This window comes from Palaemon carinicauda, chromosome 14 (assembly GCF_036898095.1).
Source record: "Palaemon carinicauda isolate YSFRI2023 chromosome 14, ASM3689809v2, whole genome shotgun sequence".
In the NCBI taxonomy this organism is placed as follows: Eukaryota; Metazoa; Arthropoda; class Malacostraca; order Decapoda; family Palaemonidae; genus Palaemon; species Palaemon carinicauda.
This window is the reverse complement of record NC_090738.1, coordinates 9,866,734-9,891,689: the sequence shown is the minus strand read 5'-3', so window position 1 is coordinate 9,891,689 and position 24,956 is coordinate 9,866,734. Positions and strand designations below refer to the sequence as shown.

Below are 24,956 nucleotides of genomic sequence, written 5' to 3'. Positions count from 1 at the left end.
CTGCCTCCATCAAACGGTAGAACTGAGTTTAAGACAATAATCTCGAGGTTTTGTCTTGGCTGGAGTGCATGCTCCGGGAAGGCCTTAGGCCTTTATGAAGTTTTAACAACACCCATTGGAGTTTTGTAAAAACTTCTCAGGAACGAGTCTCCTGAAAAAGGGTGAAGTCTCATATGTGGGAGTTTGCTTCAAGTAGGCCAGACATAATTGCCATCGATCGCTTACCCAAAGGGGTTGCCATCGAATGCTTTCTCGCTAGTGATAAAACTACCGTCTAAATCAGGCAAGGCCTGCCAGGGGAAATGAACTGGAATTCAAAGAATTTTTCATTCCCTGCTCATTTCCGTCTGCTAACCAAACCACTCGAAGTGGGAAGGTGGAGGAAAAATGACAGTGGTTCGTTCGAAAACAAAAGGATCGGTGCTGGTAAAACCAGACTAGCTGATATAGTAATCAGTTGGGAGTGTAGAGTGACGTATTACGTCAAACCCTTGGAAGACCCATCCCATAGAGGGGGGGGGGGTGTCGACCATAGAGTTTTCAGAAATCTCTGGATCGCGGAAAACAGAGATATTCAAATGAGAACCTAGGGGTTTAGAATCTATTTGTGAATTCCTTTCTCATGACCTTCAGGGATGTTATGCCGAGAACCCGCAGGAACTCTGTCGCCGATTCCTGATGGAATTTTCAAGAAACGTGTTACGTGACCAGGAACCAAAGGAACTGTGTCATAGTTACCTGTAATAATTCGTAACCCTTAGGCAGCAGGCCTCCCTCTGTCATCGGAGTAAAACTCCCGATGACGATGGACGCGCGCGAACAATTCACGAGACGAGAGTTTGAGAACTCTGTCATAAGAGTAAACCTCTTGTGCACTCGTGAACACTTCGCGCAATGAGAGTCCGAAAAACTCTGTCATAAGAGTTGTTCGCGCACTTCAATTGATTGTGTGCGCCTCGTTGTTCGTGCGCTCCACTCTGATCATGTGCGCCAATATGGTCGTGCGCGCCAATTTGGTCCTGTGCGCCACATCGGTCGTGAGCACCAATTTGGCCGTGCGCGCCAAATTGGACGTGCGCGCCAATTGGGTCGTGCGCGCCAATCCGGTCGTGCGCGCCAATCCGGTCATGCGCGCCAATCCGGTTGTGCACGCCAATCCGGTTGTTCACGCCAATTTAGTCGTGCATGCTAATCTGGTCGTGCGCGTCAATTTGGTCGTGCACGCCAAACCGGTCGTGCGTGCCCAATTGTCCGTGCGGGCAAAAGGTTGGTCGTGCGATCCAATTTGCGCGCGAGAGCTCTCAGTGTGGTGAGAGTACTCACTACTACATTCACCCGAAGGTTCACGATAGCCTGTGTTGTGTGAGCACGAACGGTCAACACAAGGAGAGCCCACAAACTCTGACATATAAGTATTGCTATGATCACGAGAACCCAAAGGTTCAGCGTGAACTGCGTTGTGAGACCCCGAAGGATCAGTGCAAACGACAAACGACCGTTTCTCTGTCACGAGACCCCGAAGGATCAGCGTAATTAAGGGCACTAGAGACCATAGGCCTAATGTAGCCTGTGTTGCAAGACCCCGAAGAGTCAGCGCAACGAGAAACAGAAGTTTCCCTGTCACTAAACACCGAAGTGTCAGAGTGACTAAAGTTACGACAGCCCAAGGGTTCTGCGTAACTAAAGCGGGACCCTGAAGGATCAGTGTAACGAGAAACCAAAGTTTCCCTGTCACCAAACACCGAAGTGTCGTTGACTAAAGTTACGAGAGCCCAAGGGTTCAACGTAACTAATGTTACGAGACCCAGAAGGATAAGCGTAACGAGAAACCGAAGTTTCCCTGTCACCAAACACGGCAGTGTCAGTGACTAAAGTTACGAGAGCCCAAGGGTTCAACGTAACTAATGTTACGAGACCCAGAAGGGTCAGCGTAACGAGAAACCGAAGTTTCCTTGTCATAAAACACTGAAGTGTCAGAGTGACTAAAGTTACAAGACCCCAGGGATTCATTCAGCGTAACTAATATTACGAGACCCCGAAGGCGCAGCGTAACGGGAAACCAAAGTTTCCGTCACAAAACACCAAAGTATCCAAGTGTCTAAAGTTAGAGAGCCCAAGGGGTCAGCGTAACTAATGTTACGAGATCCCTAAGGATCAGCGTAACAAGGAACCGAGGTTCCTCTGTCACGAGATCCCGAAAGGTCAGCGTGATTGATGGCACAAGTTCCCGAAGGCTCAAGGTTACCATCATTACGAGAGCCCGAAGGTTCAGCGTAACTGAAACCCGAAGGTTTCAAGCGGAGTCTCCGCTCCCGAAGGACTCCTACTGTCATGAGAACCCGCAGGATCAACAAGACGAATGCCCGAAGGCTCAACGATCACGCCAGCCCAAAGGGTCATCGTAACGAGACCCCGAAGGATCAAGGAGAACCAGCAGGTTCAAAGATAACACCTCCGCAAAAGAGGTTTGTTCTCCCGAAGAAGAATGTCACTTAATATAAGGCTCTCGCTCCGCCCCTGAAGGAGAACCAAAAGCGTAACGGGGGACTGCCAATGCCCAGAGGCGGTCTTTCGCCCAGGAACAAGGAAAACCTGCTTCAGAGAAAGCTCTGCCATCGCCCTTGGTGGATCAGCAAACTCCTACAAGTTATCTCTCGCAAACGAGACGGAAGTTCTCCCAAAGGAGATCGCCCAAGACAAGCTTTCTCCCAGCTCTATGGGAATAAAGCGTAGGTGTAAAATATCTCTCTCGCGAACGAGAGTGAAGCCCTCCTGAAGAAGGACATCGCCTAAGACAAGCTTTGTCCCAGCTCTATTGGAATAAAGCGTAGGCGTATGATATCTCTCTCTCTAACGAGAGTGAAGTCCTCCCGAAGGAGGACATAACCAAAGGCAAGCTTTCTCCCAGCTCTATGGGATAAAAGCGTATGTTTAATAATATCTCTCTCGCGAACGAGAGTGAAGTCCTCCCGAAGAAGGACATCACCTAAGACAAGCTTTCTCCCCGCTCTATGGGAAAAAAGCGTAGGCGTAAGAAACTCTCTCTCGAGAACGAGAGAGAAGGAGGACATCGCCTATGGCAAGCTTTCTCCCAGCTCTATAGGAAAAAAGCGTAGGCGTAAAAAATCTCTCTCGAAAACGAGAGAGAAGTCCTCCCGCAAAAGGACATAGCCTAAGTAAAGCTTTCTCCCAGCTCTATGGGAAAAAAACCATAGGCGTAAACAAAAATCACTCTCTCTCTCTCTCTCTTTTACGAGAGAGAGAGAGAGAAGTTCCCCTCGAAGGAGGAACATCAAGTTGAAGGTTGACGGTGAATGCTACCTCGTAATGAGGGCAGCTCACGAGCTACCACATGGAGCGCAGGATAACGAACAGGGTGGCTGTAGCACTCGACCTTGTGTTCTACATCGCTGTTACCTGTGAAAAAAGGAAGTTGTTATCAAATACAATTCATGCTCCGTTGCACAAAATACACTATTCAGCGAATAAGTAACCTTCCTTGTAAGATAATTCCTCAAAGGGAGCTGAACTGTTATACACTTTAATTCAGTAATGAAACAAACACACGGCAGTGCAGAGAACCTGCCGACCATCAGTCGCAGGTTAGGACGGCAATGACAACTCCCTTACGGCGGACGTAATCGGATACGTTGTCAACATCAATTAAAGTTACACAAATCTAACAAAGTATACTTCCATTTATACATATATATACACACATATATATGTAAGATAAATGAAAACACCCAAGAAAAAAAAAATAAAATAAACAAAAAACATCAAGGCAAGTCTTTGCGGGAGAGAAGGGCAGCATGTACGTCCTCTACCGAACCATAAAGTAAAGTGGTTACTCAGCCAAGAGGTGTGAGTGAGCGGGGTAGCCAGTCTACACACCCCCGCTAACTAGCGGATGGGTAGTTATCCCTCACTAAAATTATCATGGCTCGTCTTTCAGCTGCGCCGAAAGTATACCCTATAAATAGCGGAGGGTTTGTATCTACGTCCGAACAAATAACAAATTTGGAAATAATTTGTATTTCTCCTAACATACAAACCTGGAGCTATTTATAGGGTATTACTTTCGGCAAAGCTGAAAACCAGCCAAGTCAATTTTAGTGAGGGATAATTACCTCATCCGCTAGTTTGCGGAAGGGGGTTGGGGTAGACTGGCTACCCCGCTCACTCACACCTGGCGGTTAAGTAACCACTTTAACTTTCTGGCAGGACTTCAAGGGGGACAGGGTGTGGGGCCAATTTGTATAACTAGCTCCAGGTTTGTATGTTAGGAAAAATACAAATTTTTTCCAAATTTATTTGTTCCAACACACATACAAACCTTTCGCTATTTATACAGTGACTTACTCTTAGGAGGGAGGAAGTTCTACCAACTGGCCTTGGTCATGACCCGGGGTTCCCTCTAATTGATCATTGATCTAATTAGTAGGAACCCTACCCTCACTAAAATCAAAGTAGTTACAAGGTAACTCAATGATAGCGGCCTGCAGAAGTTTGTGTGAGAGAGACTCGTGTTCTGTCTTTACGTAGGAACTCGAGGATAGGCATGAGTTCTAAGACATATCCAATACCCTCCCTCATGAGGTATTAGTGACGTAACTAAGTATTTATTCATACTCAGGATGCACAGGGGAAATTAATCTTACCTGCAGAGGGGTGAGGTCAGCTATGCTTCGGTCTTGCGCAGCTATTTCCCAAGGGGGGGAGAAGGTGAAAGAAAGAAGGGAGTCAGACATTCTTTTCATTCACCCCAGACTAACCCAGGTAACCTCAGCCCTCAACCCTCTGCTACTTGTCCATCAAGGAACCTGAGGCATTAGATCACTTGTTGTGTGGCCACCACAGGACCAATGGAAAAGGTTTCCATGCTCCTGTGGATTACGTCTTTCAGGTAGTGGGCTGTGAAGGTCATCTGACGCTTCCACACGGCCGCTTGCAATACCTGTACCAAAGAAAAATTCTTCTTGAACGCCAATGACGTTGCAATGCCTCTGACGTCATGAGCTCTGGGTTGGTTGGACAGAGGAGGGTCTGGATAGAGAGCGTATCCAATTACTTTCCTTATCCAGGAGGAAATAGTATTCCTCGTGACCCTCCTCTTGACCTTCCCCGTGCTGACAAAAAGTGCTTGTACACGGGGGCGAGCTTTTGTTGTTCTTTTTAAGTAACACCTCAGACTCCTTACTGGACATAGTACCAATACGTCTGGATCTTGGGTTACAGAATGAAGACTCTCTACAGTATACGAAATGGGCCGAACCTGGAGTCCGGCACACCCGGATTTTGAGTCTTAGCTACAAACTCAGGGATGTAGTTGAGGATTACTTCCCCCCATCTCCTAGAGTGGGAGACATCAGCAGATAGACCATGAAGTTTGCTGACTTTTTTGGCCGAAGCCAGAGCGAGCAGGAACACCGTCTGCCACGTGAGGTGGGGATCGAAGGCCTGGCGTAGGGGTTCATAGGGGAAGCCCTTCAGAGACCTGAAGACACGAACCACGTTCTAAGGGGAAGGTCTTAGCTCTGCCTGGGGAAAAGTAAGCTCGTAACTACGTATGAGCAAATAAAGTTCCAACGAGGAGGAAATATCAACTCCTTTCAGTCTAAAGGTGAGACTCAAGGCTGAGCGGTAGCCTTTGACTGCCGAGACCGAGAGAGGTATACAAGAAACTCTGCTATAGATGGAACAGAGGCATCGAGGGGAGAGATACCCCTTCCAAGACACCAACTACATAAAACTGACCACTTTGCCTGGTAGACTGCCTCTGTGGATCTCCTGAGGTGTCCAGCCATTCTTTATGCAACCGGTTGCGAAAAGCCTCTCTGTGTGAGGAGGTGCTCGATAGTCTCCAGGCGTGAAGTTGAAGTGAAGCTACAGCTTGGTGGAAGATGTTGGCATGTGGTTGTTTGAGGAGGTCAGCTGTGGAGGGAGCGCCCTCGGGATCTCCGTGAGGAGATGCAGAAGATACGGGAACCACTCTGCGTGCTGCCATAGCGGAGCTACGAGGGCCATTTGCAAGTTGTTGCTTGCTTGTACCTGGTTGAGGACTTTTCTCATCAGACAGAATGGGGGAAACGTGTAAGCGTCTAGGTTTATCCACTGTTGTTGAAAAGCATCTTGTCAAAGAGCCTGGGGATCCAGGACTGAGGAGCAGTACAACAGCAGCCTGAAATTCCGGGCCATTGCGAACAGATCCACAGTCGGGGAACCCCACATAGTCAGGACTTTGCTGGCTATCAGAGAATTCAAAGACCACTCGGTGTCAACTGAGTCGCTCTGCTCAGCTTGCCCGCTAGCACATTCCGCTTGCCCAGAATGAAGCGAGCTGATAGAGTCACTGAGTTGTCCTTTGCCCATCTGAGTATCTATACTGCAAGATGGCACAGCTGCTGCGAAAAGGTACCGCCCTGTTTGCTTAGATAAGCTACTACCGTGGTGTTGTCGCTCATCAACCCCACGGAGTACCATGCCAGGACCTGGTGGAACATTTTGAGGGCCAGAAAGGCTGCCCTCATCTCTAAGATGTACTGGTAGCTTTCTGATTCAGACCCTTGGCCGGAGATGTAATGGTGCAGCATGTGAGCCCCCCACCCTTCTTTTGATGCATCCGGTAAAAGTATCAACTCCAGGGGAGAGACAAGAAGATCGACCCCTTTGCAGAGGTTTGGCTCCGCCCGCCACCACCTGAGGTCCAACTGTTCCTCTAGCCCTATGTGGACTAGGTGATCCCGGGAATCGGAGAGTTGGTTCCACGGGCATTTGGGATTTTAGTCACCACTGGAGGGATCTCATCCTGAGGCAACTGTTGGGGACCAGTCGGGTCAGGGAAGAGAGGTGACCGAGAAGACGAAGCCAATACTGCGCCGGGAGCACTTCCTACTAAGGAAGACCTGTGCTATCTCCCTCAGTCTCTGGATCCTTTCGTCTGATGGGAACACTTTGTGCCTTAGGATGTCTAATCCCATGCCTAGGTATACCAGTTCTTGAGAGGGGAGCAGATGAGACTTCTCGAGGTTTACCACGGTCCCCAGATCCTGGCAAAACCTTAGAAGCTCGTCTCGGTGGCGGAGAACGGCCGCCTCCGAGTCTGCCAGAATCAGCCAGTCGTCCAAGTATCTTAGGAGACGGATGCCGACTCTGTGAGCCCAAGACGATACTAGGGCGAATACTCTCGTGAATACCTGGGGTGCTGTGGAAAGACCGAAACACAGTACCCTGAACTGGTAATGCTTCCGATTGAACATGAATCTCAGATACTTCCTGGAAGACGGGTGAATTGGGATCTGGAAGAATGCGTCCTTTAGATCTAGAGTGCACATGAAGTTCTGAGGTCTTATCGCCTGTCTGACTGTGTCGGCCGTCTCCATCCTGAAAGGTGTCTGTTCGACAAACCTGTTCAGGGCCGAGAGGTTGATGACTGGTCTCCAGTCTACAAACACCTTTTTCACAAGAAAGAGTCGACTGTATAAGCCTGGGGACCTGTCAAGGACCTCCTGGAGAGCGTCTTTCTCCAACATGGACTGGACTTCTGCCCTGAGGGGAAACTCCCTGAGGGGAAACTCCCTGAGGGGAAACTCCCTGAGGGGAAACTCCCGTGCGGATCCCTTCGCACAGGAGTTCGATGGAATCAGCACTTGAGTCAGTGGAGGGAGAGAGAGTATGAATAGGATACAATACCCTGAACGAATCATCTAGACCGTCCAGGGTTCGGCCCCGTGGTGAAGCCACCTCTGCAAGCGGCTTTGCAGGCATCCCCCCACAGGTGGGCAAATGGGATGATTGCTTGTCCTATTGGGACCAGCCTCGGCCAGATCCCTTCTTTCCCTTTCCTCCACAAAGGATCTGTAGCTGTGAAAGGTCTGCTTTGCACTCTTTTTACCCTGCTGTTTTGGGTCTCTAGCCCTTTATGGTTGCAGGTTTTGCTGTGCTTTCCGCTGTGGCCGAGAGGGGTAAGGTCTAGCTGTTAAGACCTTTTGGATGAGGGAGTCCTGGCTGAACTTCCTCCACCTCTCTACCACCCGCTCGACATCCTCGGGATGGAACAATGAATTGCCCTCGAAAGGAGCATTTCTCAGTCTCGCTACTTCGGCCTGAGGGAGATGTCTATGGAACCTGCCTATGATGGCATCTCTCCTCTTCAGGATAGTGTTGGCTCAAAGGTTCACTACCTGATGGGAGAGGAACTCGATGGCTTGAGTGCCAGACAATAGGAAAGTTTCCAAAGACTTCCTGGAGGACTCCCGAGACAGGTTCTTAGACCGTATCAGTTGTCCTAAGGATCCTAACCAGAAGTCAAGCCACAAAGTAGCCTGCATGGCATACTTCGCCACCTTTTCCTGGTTCAGGATTTCAGAGGCCAAAAAGGAGACGAAGTCCCGTAAGTTTATCGAAAGGTGGGGCCTTCGAGAGTGCCTCTATAGAGTGGTCGAGAGGCCGCGTTGGAAGAGATTCCCCAAGGATCTCGTAACACCTCCTCTGAAACACATACGGAGGTGGTAGGAGCTTGGAGGACGAGCTGGAGCGGAGACAGAAGGTAGACCCAGTTGCCTCGGACACTACCTTCTGCTTGGCACTCTTTAACCCCTCTGACCAGGGCAAAGCTGCACTGGTCCTCTGAGGTTTCTGAGTGTCATAGAACTGGCCAAGGACCATTTCTTTTCCATCCAGAGGGGCTGCTGATGGATCTGGTAGCCCATTGAGGGAACGGATGCAGGCTAGGACCTGCCAGAAGGCATGTTCCGACTCCTTCCTCTCATCCTCCGTATGCTTAGGGCTAGCGGCTGCTGGCAGAGCGTCATCCTCGAGATCGCTCTGCCCTTCCACGTCCGAGCTCTCATCCATAGGAGCCCGGAGTGGGTCGAAGTCGTCAACTGGATAAACTGGGGATAGGGAGACTGCCGAGGAGGTGCTCGCTTCCGGCTGCCTGAGAGGCTGTGAGGAAGGATGCCTGCCCGAGGATTTGGGAATGGTGAACAAAAGCAGAAGCCCACGATTTCTTTGATTTCGAGAAGGACCCCGAAAGCGAAGATTCACGCTTCGACTTCTTTTTACGCGCAAACCTCTCCCACTGGGAGGCAGGCCACTCCCTACACTCGGAACAGGTGTTGTCCCGCGAACACTGACGTCCCTGGCAAGCCGGGCATAAAGGGTGAGGGTCCGCCTCCACAGACAACACGAAGGTACCGCAGCGGCGGCCCTCAATACCTGGACATATCCGCATAGCGCGACAATAACCAAGCACACACCGATACACACAAAAGAAAAAGGAAAAGTAATAAGGTCAAGGCAGTTTGTTTTAACGGGAGAGTCTGCACTCTACCGAGCCAAAAGTAAAAGTGGTTACTGAACCGACAGGTGTGATTGAGCGGGGTAGCCAGTCTACCCCAACCCCCTTCCGCTAAATAGCGTATGGGGTAATTATCCCTCACTAAAATTGTCTTGGCTGGTTTTCAGCATTGTTGAAAGTAATACCCTATAAATAGCGAAAGGTTTGTATCTGTGTCGGAACAAATAAAAATATAAATATATGTACCAATATTTACCTAATATCAAAAGAGCCTTAGTATTGTTGTGCAAAATCATCTGTGGGGAAGGATCAACTTGAACAATCATTTTGACTTGACCAAAATGCTTATGAGCTGTTATCAAAAACGATCTATTGAGAATCGGGCCACTTTCCTTGCTTGGCAATGTGAAGGTCATCCTCTGGTCAGCAAGACCATCTCTAATAATTACAGGGTGTCCATGGTAACCATTCTGGCCAATTTGAATACAACATATTTCTTCGTCTGAACTTGAAGATCCTGGGTCCTTCAGGATATGCCAGAAAAGAATTGCAGATTCCCTCATTTCACTGTTGCTTGACTTTGAACACAACTGCATGGTTGGCAGAGATATGGGGAGTTGCACTTTGATTTCACCCGAGTAAACGTACATTGATCGCACAGTCATTTCTTCCAAGGTGTTGTTTGCAATAGAATATGTAGGAACCAAATGCATGATCTGGATATTCTCCTCATACTTAGAGAGCACAGTAATGAAACATACTTTATCATGTGTTGGGATGCGCAGATTAATGGATCCCTCTCGGGGTATCTGTCCTTCAAACTTAAGGCTGTACCACCTATCTTCTTTTGAAAACTGCAAGGACGCTGTGTGGAAATGTTCTTCTTTGTCTACAAGGCCAATAGTAAATAGTCCATCAAATTTTGGTGGGGCAAATACTGCTCCAGGTGGAACAAACCATGAGTTGGGCGATTCAACTTCCTGGAGCAATATTTCAATACCAGTATGATTAACCACCAAGGCCCAAGGGCGAATATCAACAACCAACGTGCTGCAGTATGGAGAAAGGCTTGAAAACCCAACCTGTTAAACAAAAAGATATTTTGTCTAAAATATACCTGATACAGTAGAATAAAATGCACAGAAAATCTACTACAAATAGAAATTCATAACATCAATACACTATCAATATAAAGTATATCTCAAACAGAAAAAGTGTGTGAAATTAATAATGGGTTACATTTCACCCAGCTTTCAAATAATTCCATCTTATAAGCAAAAAAAATTAATTATCATTCAGAAAAGTACTTTCAAAACAAAATAAAACTCTATTCCTTCAGATACTGACCTGCAAATCAATTTTTGGCTGGTCAGCAAAAAGAACATCACCCATAAAATCTGAAGTATCAATATACGGCCATCTATCTTCTGGTCCATCAAACAATTGCTGGAGGTACTGAGATATATCCACAGAATCTTGAGACTGAGACAGTCTCATCTGGAATAAAAGTCACCCTGGTTAGATATGCAATTGTTTTTATATCTCTTTACACTTCTGGCAAATGAATTTCCAAAACTTCACAAACCTATTTCAAGTTAAAGAAAAAACATAAACCAACTCCATAAATACCTGATCAGCCATTCCACGAGAAAGTGGGATAGGGGGGCTTGACACTTCAAGCTCAGGGTTTAGTTGGAATGTAAGATGATGTGAAACACTATTATCACAATGAAGAGTGTGAATGTTGCCACGACCCTTGACAATCATCTGTAATAAAAAAGATATATAGCACATTTATATATATAGTACTGTATATACATATGGTACATGGTTCTCAAATACTGTATACCAATTCCATCTTCTGACATAAAAATAAGCTTTGGCTTCTGATGTACAGTAATTCATTTAGGTTGTTCAGTATCCTGTTATTATTATTATTATTATTATTATTATTATTATTATTGTGGTTGTTGTTGTTGTTATTGTTGTTGCTGTTGTTGTAATTACTATTATTATTATAACCACTATTATTACTAATATCATCATTATCATCATCATCACATTATTATGATGATTATGATGATGATGTTGTTGTTGTTGTTGTTGTTGTTATTGTTATTGTTGTTGTTGTTGTTCTTGTTGTTGTAGGTAGTAGGTTGGCCAGGGCACAAGCCACCCACTGAAATACTACCGCTAGAGAGTTACGGGGTCCTTTGACTGGCCAGACAGTACTACATTGGATCCTTCTCTCTAGTTACCGTTACTTTCCCTTTGCCTACTCACAGACAAATAGTCTGGCCTATTCTTTACATATTCTCCTCTGTCCTTGTACACCTGACAGCACTGAGATTACTAAACAATTCTTCTTCACCTCTTCATAAGGGTAGAAGGAACTCTTTAGCTACGGTAAGCAGCTCTTCTAGGAGAAGGACACTCCAAAATCAAACCATAGTTCTCTAGTCTTGGGTAGTGCCATAAACTTTGTACCATGGTCTTCCACTGTCTTGGGTTAGAGTTCTCTTGCTTGAGGCTACACTCGGGCACTCTATTCTATCTTATTTCTCTTCCTGCTATTTTGTTAAATTTTTTGTAGTTTATAAAAAAGATATCTATTTTAATGTTACTGTTCTTAAAATATTATATTTTTCCTTGTTTCCTTTCCTCACTGGGCTATTTTCCCTGTTGGAGACCCTGGGCCTATAACATTCTGCTTTTCCTACTAGGGTTGTAGCTTAATAGAAATAATAATAATAATAATAATAATAATAAATAAAACAAAAAAATAAACAATAAATGATAAACATTAAACAATAATAATAATAATAATAATAATAATAATAATAATAATAATAATAAATAATAATAAAAAATAAAAATAATAAAATTAATAATAATAATAATAATAATGATAATAATAATACTAATAATAATACTACTAATAATAATACTCATACTAATAGTAATACTACTAATACTAATAATACTAATAATAACAATAATTCTAATACTAATAATAATAATAATACTAATAAATAATAATAATACTAATAATAATAATAATAATAATAATAATAATGATGAAGATGATGATAATAATAAATAATAACAATAAATAATAAATAATAATAACAATAATAATAATAATAATAATAATAATAATTCCATCATCATCATCATCATCATCATTAGTAGTAGTAGTAGTAGTAGTAGTAGCTAAGGTACAACCCTAGTTGAAAAAAAGCAGGATACTATAAGCTCAATGGCTCCAACAAAAAAAAAATACAGTGAAGAAAGGAAATAAGATAATAAGTATATTACGTAAGAAGTGATGAATAATTAATATAAAATACCGTAAGATCAGCAACAACGTTAAAATTGATCTGTCACACATAAACTATGAGGAGAGAATTATGTCAACCTCTTCAACATAAAGCATTTGCTGCAAATTTGGACTTCAAAAGTTCAAACAATTCAACTGCCTGATGAGGAAGATTATTCCACAATCTCCTCAAAGATGGAATAAAACTTCTATAATATTGTGTAGTATTCACCCTTACAATGAAGACATAACTATTAGGAAATGAACTGCTTGACTACAGGATGGTACAATCTGGGTAGAGTTGAATACAAAAGATAGTTAGAATTATGAAAAATCTTATTCAACATGCATAAGGAACTGACTGAACTACGGTGCCAAAGATTAATATCTTTATTAGGAATAAGTAATTTAATTGATTGCAAGTTCTTGTTCAACAAATTAAGAGGAGAATTAGCAACTGAAGACCAAAAAACTGATTTTGAGAAAAGTGAAAAATCTATTTTTGGGTGAGATAGCCATGTCGTCCTGATGGAAGGTTCCAAGGGATATATGAACTACAGTGATATTCCCAGAGAATTTACCTTTAGGTCTCCAGAATTCTAACTCCTGGCGCGAACATTTTTAAAATTTCTCTTAAGGATATCGCATAAACCAGGGGACATATATCTTGATACGAAACATAGCAATCTTCACCCCGAACAGCGTTTTCGCCTCGAGGGGGAAGAGTGGCAAATTTGGAAGGGGAGCCGTTATCAAGGTTACCCTATTTCCCATACTACTATTGAGTATCAAGATGGCGATTATTCCTTGTAGCATTGAGCATGGTGCTACAGATATAGTAGTTTCGGGAGGGATTCTGCGAAGGCCTTTTCTATAGAAAAGGAGGGTGGGTTCATTAGGACGACATGGCTATCTCACCCAAAAATAGATTTTTCGCATCCGTTTTTTGGGCTCAAGCCATGTCGTCCTGATGGAAGTTTACCAGAGAATTACTAGAAAGTACTGTATCTGTGGATTTCCATCGGTGCCTTAACCTTGGGACAATTTTTCTATGGTCATCTGGACCATTGAGACAAATGACGTTACCGTTATCCGTCATTACCACTAATCATAAACAATGTTAGTGCTTCCTGCTCCCTACAGGGAAGAGTCATACTAGACAGTAGAAAAGGGGCCTCAAGGTTAGCATATAAAGTATGAACAAACATAAGTTTCCATCAGATATAAAAATGGTCTCACGGTTGGATATACTATATTGTCAGAACAATATCAGTGTTAACTACATCCATTGTTTGTACAGTAAGCATACAATGACATGAAGTTTACTTAAATAAATATGTAAGAGAACTCTGGCAACTTTAATGTGCAAATTGCAGGGCGAAAAATGACGCAATTACATTCTAATAGACATTTATTTCGAATAAAAGACTAAATGGAATAACGAGTGAAACAAATGTAATATGTTAAAGGAATTATACGTGCAACATATACAGAAAATATTTTTCCCTCCCTGAAAGGGAAGAGATGATGAGTGCCACTCTAAAACTGAAAATTTTGATAAATTTTTCCAATATAAATTCTGTAAATGTTGTATACTTTCAACACTGTGTACTACGTACAAACGGCACAAGTGTTATCTGTATAATTCCACACCTGAGATTTTGAACAGTCTTAGTGTCACTATGGTGACATTACGCTGGAAGTGTCAACACCTTTTCACCCTAATTGATAGTCCCAATCAATTAACTATTCATCGCAGCACTAGACGACAGGTTTTAATACACTACCTGCCGCCACCACATAATGCTTTAGTTCATGGACTTGCTTAGCGTAGTGTTTGTAGAACATTCTGGATGATTTCCATCCACTATATGAGCGAAGACGCTCAAAGTCCATATACTGAATAAAGTTCAGTGATGAAGCAATTTTCCTCGGATCATGACCTGAGGGTGTACTGTCAAGATCCGCTCTGCGAATGAAGTAGGTGAGTTTCGCCCTCTGTTGTTTTAGGGATAAGTTTGATCCTGAGGTTTCTCCTTTGAAGAGCTGTCCTCCCCTGAAGTCTGAAGTTCTACGAAGATAGACCTTTAGACACTCTACTGGACGTAGAGAGACATCTTCCTTCAGAGGGCAGATTCTCCAGGGACCCCATCTTTTAGTGGGTCGCTCGTTCTTGGCGAGAAAGGTTGGATCAGGAAAGAGATTCAGTTCTCTCACTTCTGTGAACTGAATGTGGCCCTCATTTCTTGATAGGGCTACTATTTCACTAACTCTAGCCCCTGAGGCTATAGCGCACAGTAAAATAATCTTCTGGGTTAGATCCTTGAGAGAACAATCTTCATTATTCACAGATGAAGCATAATGTAGGACCTTGTCCAAAGACCATGAGATGGGCTTCGGAGGAGCTGCAAGCCTAAGCCTAGCGCATGCCTTCGGGATCTTGTTAAGATGTCATTCGTCAGATCCACTTGAAAGGCATATAGAAGAGGTCTAGTCAAGGCTGACTTACACATAGTTATCGTGTTAGCTGCCAGACCTTGATTATGGAGGTGGATAAAGAAGGACACAGAAGTTTATTGAAATTTCTTTCTGTCCGTTTGCTTTAATAAAAGCAACCCACTTTTTCCAAGACGATTCATATTGTCTTCTAGTTGACTTAGACTTGTATTCTTCTATGAAGTCTATATTGCCTTCTGAGATCCCAAATCTTTTCTTAACCGCTAGGGTGAGAAAATCATGAAATGAAGGTTTTGGTTTCTCTGTGATGAATCGAAGGCAATTAACTTCTGAACCCTCTGAGATAGTGCTGGGTTCAGTACAAGGGCCAGCCTCAGCCTCAGTTCCCTTACTAGAGGAAACCAGTTGCTCTTGGACTATTTGGGAGCCACTAAAGCTGCCTTTCCTTGGAAGGATCTCAGCGTGTTGAGGACCTTCAGCAGCAGATTGGATGGAAGGAACAGGAATTTCCGGGTCCATCCGTTCCACACTATCGTTATCGTTATCTCCTCTAGAGGGTCCTTGTATGGGGCTACATAGCGAGGTAGTTTCTTGATGATGCTCGTCACGAAGAGGTCGATCTGCAGTTCCGGGATTTGTTCCAATCTGGAAGAGAATGGGTCTGCGTCTGTGGACCATTCTGACTCTATCGGCTTGAGCCTGAGTAGGGCATCCGCTGTTACATTGCGGATCATTTGTAAGTGAACTGCTGATAGGTGCCATCTCTTTAGGTAATGGATGGCTAATATCACCTAGATTATATGGGACAATCTTGAGCCTTGTCGGTTCAGACATCTCACTATCACTTCGCTGTCCCAGATAAGCCTGATGAGGGCTGATCTGCGTGGAGAGAGTTTCCCCAACATCAACAGGACTGCCATGGCTTCCAAATTGTAGATGAGAAGGCCCTTGAGTAGAGATGACCAAGTCCCTTGGGCTTTCCTCTGATGGGAGAGAACTCCCCATTCTTCCGTCGAGGCATCCATGCGGATGATCTTCGATAGTCGAGGTAGTTGCACGGGCACGGTCCTCATTAGGCTTTTGGCCTTCAACCAAGGGTTGAGAAGCGATCAATGTAAGACCGATATCGGTCATTTTAGATCTCTTCGAGCGTTTGATGCGTATCTTCTCCAGACTCCTGATGCATCTTTCAGCTGTGCTCTTAGCACTGGGTCTGTTACTGCTGCGAACTGGAGAGAGTTCGGTACTCTTTACTGTTAGCGTCTTGAAATCCTGCCGGATTACAGTAGTCTCTTGACCGACCCTGCGATCTCCTTCTTCTTCCCTAAGAGAAAGGAGAGACAATGTGTCCTCATGTTCCAATGGTTTTCCAGCCATTGAAACCTTTGAGCTGGAGAAAGTCGAGACTTCTTGAAGTTGATTTTGCATCCCCGATGTTCCAGGAACTAGGTTACTTCTTTGGGTGCTTGCAGACCAGCCGCTTTGGGTGCTGCCCGCACCAGCCATTCGTCCAGGTACTTTGTTACCTGAACAGTTTCTAGGCATGGTTATTGCACAACTGCGTCCGCCAATTCGTGAAGATACTTGGGACTGTGCATTTAGTCCGAGGAGTATGGCTCTTAAGACATACTTTATCTTCCGTAACTTGAATCCTAGGTAGGAGGAGAGGGGCGACTGACTAGAAGCTGCCAATAGGCATCTGTCAGGTCTATCGAGACAGTGAACACCCCTTTCTGTAATAGGGTCCATATGTGTAGAGGGATTAACATCCTGAACTTGCTGTTTCTTTTGAACTTGTTGAGTTTTCTTGAGTCCTTCTTGGGAACACAAAACAGCCTTCCCTGGAATTTTATGAACTTTGTTTTCCTTATAACCTGTATGCTCTAGAGCTATAGGGTGTACTCTTCTAATACGGGGTTGGAGTGTTGGAAGAGTTGAGGAAATGATGGTGGAGGCATGTCTAGTTTCCTAGTCCAATCTTGATTAGGCCTTGGGCCCAAGGATCGAAGGGCCAACGATCCTATTGGAGCCTCCCTCCTACCAGAAGCGTCTCTTTGCTTCGACTGATCAGAAGGTTTACCTCCTCGACCGCCTACCTGGGGCACCGCAGTCATAGAAACTGTGGGATGTTGTTGAACAGACCGAAGAAAAAGTCTAGACATTTTCGTCTTCCTTTTAGGTTGGGGACCCACATCCAGGGAAGACTTCCTCTTTGAAGAGATGCCCCACTTCTGGAGAAGGCTCCTATTCTCTGTGGTGGCTTTCTCAACTACCTCTTTGACTACTTCGTTTGAAAAGAGGTCTTTACCCCAGATGTTGGAAGATATCAGCTTCCTGGGTTCATGTTTCACTGTTGCAGCAGCGAACACGAACTCTCTACAGGCTCTCCTAGCCTTCATAAAGGCATATAGATCTTTTACTAAGGTAGCCATATGCATTCTGGCCAAGACCATGAGCATGTCTGGGGTACTTAGATGGGCTGAACACATCTCTATGCAGTTTTGTAGGGATAAGGAAGCCGCAAGTCTCTCCTTTGTCTCTTGTTCCTTGCACAAGAGAAACTCAAAAAGTTTAAGGAGATTCTCGCTAAACTTTCGTCCAGCGATGTCCGCATCCAGTTTCCCTACTGAAAAGGTTATGCGGACTTCCTTCCAATCCTTCTCCTGCGTGGGCAAGGCTAGTGACAGAGGCCTGCACTCCTCAAGTGCAGGGCATGGTTTGCCTGCCTCCACTGCCTTGGCAACAGAATTAAATACCTTCCACGTGAAGGGGAATGCTATAGAAGCAGGAGCAAGAAAGGTAGGGTGTCTCTTACTCAGGGCGAACACCTTCGACACTGAGTAACCCGCCTTTCTCAGGCTACTTGACCAGAGTGCCTGTGCCTTATCGTGGTCGAGAACCATGACTTCCTTCGGTTCCGTCTCTTTTTCTGACGTTGGTTCATGCTTCAGTCGAATGAAGAATGTCTATTCTTCAGCCCAGGGTCTGCCAGCATAGGACTAGTCTTTTAAACCGCTGGGAGAAGGTGGCGGCAACATACCCCCATCCCAGGTGCAGTTTAGGGAGGCTTAGCCTCCTATGCCGGTGGCTATAAGCAGGCAGGGGAGTGTCTACTCACCCTGCCGGCCTGCCGCCGGCAAAAGACTGAATACTCTGAGATTCGGTCGAAAACCAAAGTCGGACACTCGCCGGCAAGGTGGGAGACAAAAAAACCCTAGCCTAGTCAAGCTGTAGTAGCTACTCTATGGCAAGACCAGAAAGGGTTGCCGCCTGCGGCGGCACTCAAGAGGGAAAGAGAGATTACCCATGACTCTCCAAGGAGACAAGTATTGATTTATATAATTCTAGGAGATATACTATCTCCCTTAGAATCGATAAAACGATACACAAGGGTAAACAGGGAAATGTCTGAAAGTATAATATATCGCCTAGGTAACCTAGGCAAGACGAGATCTCGGTTACCTAAATCACCGAAACTCTAACGTATACGATTGACAAGGAAAGAGGAAAATTATGCATACCATAAGTATCTTTACAAGTATAATTATGCCTAAATAGCTGTCATAATTTATTAATGCTATTTCAACCGGGAAAGTCATTCTACTAACTAAATAACAAATGCCTAATGAACGACAGCCCCCATTGCGCCTCCGGTAACAGGCCTAGCTCCTAAGCACAATAAATTACTCTAATTTCACTGTGAAACTGGAGCTAAAATTATATACATTGTAAAGAATCAATGTTCAACTTTCCAGAGGCGAAAGAAGCTGGAGATTGCATAATAATCCTTGCAGAATCGATCAAAAAGGTTAGATCAACAGGGAACACCACCGTGCAAATTCGCTACAAAATTAGGAATTATCGCCATCTTGATACTCAATAGTAGTATGGGAAATAAGTTAACTTCCTAGTAATTCACTGGTAAACTTCCATCAGGACGACATGGCTTGAGCCCAAAAAACGGATGCGAAAAATCTATTTTTGGGTGAGATAGCCATGTCGTCCTAATGAACCCACCCTCCTTTTCTATAGAAAAGGCCTTCGCAGAATCCCTCCCAAAACTACTATATCTGTAGCACCATGCTCAATGCTACAAGGAATAATCGCCACCTCCAATATGGCGCCATATTGATACTCAATAGTAGTATGGGAAATAGGGTAACATTGACAACGGCTCCCCTTCCAAATTTGCCACTCTTCCCCCTCGAGGCAAAAACGCTGTTCGAGGTGAAGATCGCTGTGTCGTATCAAGATATACGTCCCCTGATTTATGCGATATACTTAAGAGGAATTTTAAGGATATTCGCGCCAGGAGTTAGAATTCTGGAGACCTAAAGGTAAATTCTCTGGGAATATCACTGATATCCCTTGGAAGCTACTATTAGGAACCTTCCTTCAGGATGACATGGCTTGAGCCCAAGAAGGAAAACAATACTTGAAACAGGGAAGAACGAAAGAATTAAAACACTTCAGAATAGATAGATAAATGAAAATCTTCAAAGACTTTCATAATAAGCCTATTTTTGTGCAATTGAAGAAGAAACAGACAGAATGTGTTTCTCAAAAGTAAATTTGCAATCACGGCCAAACCACATAGTGTAATGCCTCACAACAAAATTAATTGGTTCAGTAATGGCTTTCTTAACGTGATTTTTTCGTCTTGTGATTGCCTTTTACATGTAAATAGCCTAATTAGTTCCAGACCCTACAAACCGACCATATTAAATGATTACAAAAAGGATACACACCACTAAACAGTACTAAATGTATGACAAGTACTGTATTTGGATCATTCAATAATAAATCAACAGTTGGTAAGCTGTAAAAGAAATGTATAATTAGAGCAAACAGTAAAAATACATTAACAAAAATGTGGTACCTTACCTTTGGTATGAGGCGATGTCCAAGAGTGAAGTGCGGGGCGGTAGAGGAGGATGACAAACGTCGGAAAACATTAACAAGTGGCAAAAATGTAAATAATTAACTTTACAAAACAGATTTATAAATGACAGAAAACATTAGCACTTAATTTTAGGAAACACATTTACAAATGGCAGGAAATATTAACATTCAACTTTACGATAAAATTAAATTTCTGGGTTTTTTTATTGCCTTTTTTCTAATTTTGTGTTTTTTTTTATTTTAGATTTTGTATTTTCTAAATCTAATTACATTTTGTATTGTCTTCATCACTGCCACTTTTCTTTTGTTTTTTATTTGACGCTTGGTCTGCTTCTACTGAAAGCCTCTTTCTAAAATAATAGTCCAAAGAAGCTTGCTTCTGCCTGCTTCTTAAAATTTTCCTGATATGACTCGGGCAAACGTCATTACAGTACTCAAACGCATGACCAGCAAGAATTTTTTCTTGGTATCTTTTCTACGATAGCCACCATTTTAAAGTAGCCACCTAGACCATCCTTAATTTCTGCCGTTGTCAGTGGGTCATCTTCCTCCCCACTGCTGTACTCTTCCTGAACAGCATTCAGTCGCCTGGCCTCCAACTCCTTCAGGTCATCTGTCGTAAGTTCCTCTTGGTGCTCCTCGATAAGCTCATCAATGTCGACCTCAACTTCCAGACCCATGGACGAGTGTAACGATATCTGTAACTTCAGATTGAGCAACAGGTTCAAGATCGTCAACATTTTCAGAATCAGCTTCAGCTTGATCTGCGTGGAAGCCCTCAAAATCTCGTGCGGAGGCGGCATCAGGCCACAGCTTCTTCCCTGCAGAGTTCAAGGTGAGCCTCGAAACCTCCTGCCAGCCTTTCATCGATGATTTGGAGGCCTATGACAAAATCAGAATGCTCCTACCAAAATTGATGAAGGGTGAGGTTTGTGCTTTCAACGATTTTGAAACATCTCTTCAAAAGATATTTCGTATAAAGCTTCTTAAAATTTGAAATCATTTGCTGGTCCATGGACTGGAGGAGACGGGTGGTGTTCGGTGGAAGAAAGAGAACCTTGATGAAGGAATACTCTGATACGATATCTTCCTTGAGGGCAGGAGAGTGGGCAGGGGCATTGTCCAGCCCCAGCAAGCATTTCACAGGGAGGCACTTCTCTTCCAAATACTTTTTCACAATCGGGCCGAAACAAATATTTACCCAATCGGTGAACAACTGTCTTGTTACCCAGGCTTTTCCATTAGCCCTCCACAACACGTGAAGATTTTCCTTAGTGACTTTGTGGATCTCGAAGGCTCAAGGAGTAACAGAGTGATGCACCAGCAAGGGTTTCACCTTGCAATCCCCATTGGCATTTACACAGTGCAAGGGTAATCCTGTTCTTCATAGGATTATTCCCGGATAGCCTTCTTTCTTCTGCAGTGATGTACGTTCAATGAGGTACTGTTTTCCCCAAAAAGAGCCCATTTCTGTCACAATTGAAGGCTTGCTGGGGACTGTAGCCTTCCTGGACACTCAACTCGTCAAACGTCTTAACAAAGGCTTCAGCCGCTTTCGTGTCCGAGCTTGCAGCCTCCCCATGACGCACAACCGAATGAATGCCTGAGGGTCTCTTAATTTTTTCAAACCCCTCACGAGAAGCCTTGAACTCTGGGGGTGCCTGCTTCGATGTTCCTTCCATAGCATCAGCTTCAGCCTGAGCATGCACGAGATCACCGAAAATGGCGCAGACTTTCTGGCAGATTATCGCTTCGATGATAGTGTCTTCAGCAATTTCTTTGTCCTTTATCCAGACAAGCAGCAGTCCCTCCATCTCATCATGGACGTGGCTCCTCTGGCTGGAGAAAAGTCACACCCTTAAAAGGTGTTGCTGCTTTGATAGCTTCCTATCGTAGACGGATTTCGGCCATATTTCTTTGCGATCACACTTAACAGCATGCCAGCCTCGTATTTCTTGATTATTTCCATCTTCATCTCCATGGAAAGCATCATCCTCTTCTTCTTTCCCTGGACATCAGCAACTTTCTGGGGCTCATGGCTAATAATGTAACGTAATATCACACACGATACAGTATAATTGCTACAAAAGCGAAATCACAATACTGCTGCCGAAATGAAAAGGCATAAGAACGTTGATGCGTATATGCATGATGGGATACAGTACAGTAGATTCTGACCACTAGGAGAGCAGGATCATATGGTGGTAACTAAATTCTGAGAAGGGAGATAACCAATGGGAGTACGGGAGGATGGTAGCAAGTTTATGGGCTGGCGGCGTGCAAATTTTAAAATCAGTCTCAGACACAGTCGGGCTCTTGCACCGTACCTCCTTTCGTTGTCCGAAACAATTTTTCGTGACGGGAGTCGTAAAATTCTTCGCATCTCGTTTCACAGAGTGAAAATTTGTAAGCAGATTGTTTCGTGTCGAGAGGTTTGACTGTATATGGTATGAAAAGTGATGGGCCAAGAACACTACCCTGAAGAACATAAAATATCCCATGTGAGAGCAAACTAGAGAAGGAGCTACTAAAATACAGTAGTAAGAAATCGCTAAATAGATTAGTGAAAATAAGCACAGGTGGAAAAAGTTCCAATGATGTTTGCACATCTGTTGCATGTAAAAGTTCCGGACCTGCTTGCCTCGAGTGTCAACCCAACTTTTGTGCGAACAATCATTCGTCCAACAGAAATATTTATACATAAAGCTTTCAAGAAAACTGGATGTGAGTGAAGAAACAGATAAAAAAGAACCCAATCAAAATCTCATGCCTTGTACTAGTGCAATATATTATTTCTAAACTCTAGGTAAGCTAGCATCTTACACAAACATATATCAGTTCTTGTTGTTTTCTCCAAGATAGTGTCGAATGCAAGATCGTAATCATGTATTCACGAAAAGGTAAGTTACAACCATCTAAAGCAATTTGTATTTCCTACCCATAACTGAATTCTAAATACTGTACCTGAGTCAAGAGGTAAAAAAATTACAGAACTTTTACAGAATAACCTAGGATTTCACATGAGAAAAAGAAATCAGTAGGAAAATGACAGATCTTCCAAAAACTTTTATCACTTGCATTGTGGCCGAGATTCTAGTTATTAAGGAAATTTGTTTCCATAAACACTTTCTTAAAATGTGAGAGCTGGATAGCGTATGCAAGCATACAATTAACTATTGCAGGAACACTGGTTTCTTGTAAGAAAATAACCTTAAGCTTTTAGGCTCAAGTGATGTTCATGTACATAAAATAAAACCACTTATTCTAGATTCCTAGCTGCTACATGAACATTAGGGGCCTACTCAGAGAGTCACTAGCTCAAAGAGCAACTGTGATCCAATCTTGCTGTGAGCATGGATCGAGCTGCGATTCCAAGTTCTATTGCAAAACTCAATCGCAAGTGATGAGATTGGTTGTTTCAAGCCAAACACTCTGGTGAAAGGATACTTTTCACCTTTAGCACCGTGGAGCCAGAGTCGTGACACGCCGAGAGATCACTCGTTCCAAGCAATAATGTACTCTAAAGGTTTTCACCTTTAAAGCTCAAATCCCGCTGCAACCCCAAATTGCATGAGAGCCCAAGTCATGAGATATTGACAGATTGCTTGTGTCAAGCAACTCCCAGGTCCTTCACCACTGGCGCTGTGATCCAGGCTCGCTGAGAGACTGAATCACATGACAAGACAGGCTCGCGAGGGGGAGAGAGATCTCTTGTTTCAAGCAAACTCTTGCGTGAAAGCTACTTGGTGCTGCAATCCAGGCTCACTAGCTCGAATCACATCAGGAGGTATTGAGAGATCTCTTGCATTAAGCAACCTCTAAGGTGAAAAACTAGCTTTCACATTTGGTGTTGTGATCCAGGCTCACTACAGCCTGAATCATGTCGCTAAGAAGTGAGACATTGCTAGTACAAGCGAAACTCTCAGGAGAAAGAAAAACTTTCACCCTTGTGCTGCGATCCAAGTTTGCTGAGAGTTAGATCTCATGCAAGACTGGGTTGCGTGGCATTGAGAGATTGCTTGTTTCAAGCAAACCTCTCAAGTGAAAATACCTTTAACCTTGGCGCCACGATCCAGCCTCGCTAGAGCTCGAATCTTGTGCAAAGAGTGAAATATCCCTTGCTTTAAGCAAAACTCTTCGGTGAATGGGAGCTTCCACCCGGGGGACTGCGATCCAGACTCGCTAGAGCTTGAATCAAGGCACGATCTTAGGTCGCAAAGAGTTGAGAGATTGCTTGCATTAAGCAAAACCCTGAAGAGAAAAGAAACACGTTCTCTTTTGGTACCATTATCCAGGCATGCTAAAGCTTGAATCATGTCAGTTGCGTTAAGCAAACTCTCAGGTCAAATCTAGCAGAAAAAAGGCTAGCTGTCACTTCTGAAATCATCAGCCACTGAGACGGCCACCAGGTTCTCCCAGTAACTTCAAAGTGCCAAAGCGCTCTCGTGTCAAAACGTGAGAATGCTTCTGAGCTACCTAGATAGATAAACTACTGGGAGAGCAGGTCGCTAGCGACTGAATTTCTCGAAAACCAAGGGTCAGTGGGCTTAGAGGGAGAAAAAAGAAAGCATACCTCTGAAGTGAAAGAGTAACTTCCACTTGAGAGCCCGAGGGCGCCAAGAGGTAGCTGGCAATCAGGCGCAAAGCAATTGCTTTCTATAAAAGAGGCTGAAATGTTGCTAAGATATAAGTTGCTTGCATGTGCTCACCGATGGATTGGCAAACACACACGGAACAGACTTCACCTCTAAAAGATATCTGATCCTAAGACTTCAGAGAAGTCTATCTCCAAGGCAGCAAAGGTAAGCCCCTAACAACAATTGCTCACCTTTAATCAACCTAAAGAATTAGTGGAGTCTTAAGTCATATCAAGTCTTAGCCATAGCCAGTGAATGTGGAAGAAGACCTGTCTCTCCAACCCCTGCTAAGATCAAAGTGAAGAAGGTATGAGTGAACGAAGCCGGTGCTTTTCCTCAC

The 24,956-nt window shown here is 44.0% G+C and overlaps 1 protein-coding gene across 2 annotated transcripts in view; it reads right to left on the bottom strand.

The window, feature by feature from the left end:
• Positions 1–24,956, bottom strand: part of Vps13B (vacuolar protein sorting 13B) — a 418,333-nt gene that overhangs the window by 103,336 nt on the left and 290,041 nt on the right. For both annotated transcript variants that reach the window (XM_068386782.1, XM_068386783.1), the window contains 3 exons: positions 10,931–11,068; positions 10,649–10,798; positions 9,558–10,383 (listed from right to left, as the gene is read on the bottom strand). In XM_068386782.1, coding sequence (XP_068242883.1) covers positions 9,558–10,383; positions 10,649–10,798; positions 10,931–11,068 — 1,114 coding nt within the window. The remainder of the gene's footprint in view (positions 1–9,557; positions 10,384–10,648; positions 10,799–10,930; positions 11,069–24,956) is intronic.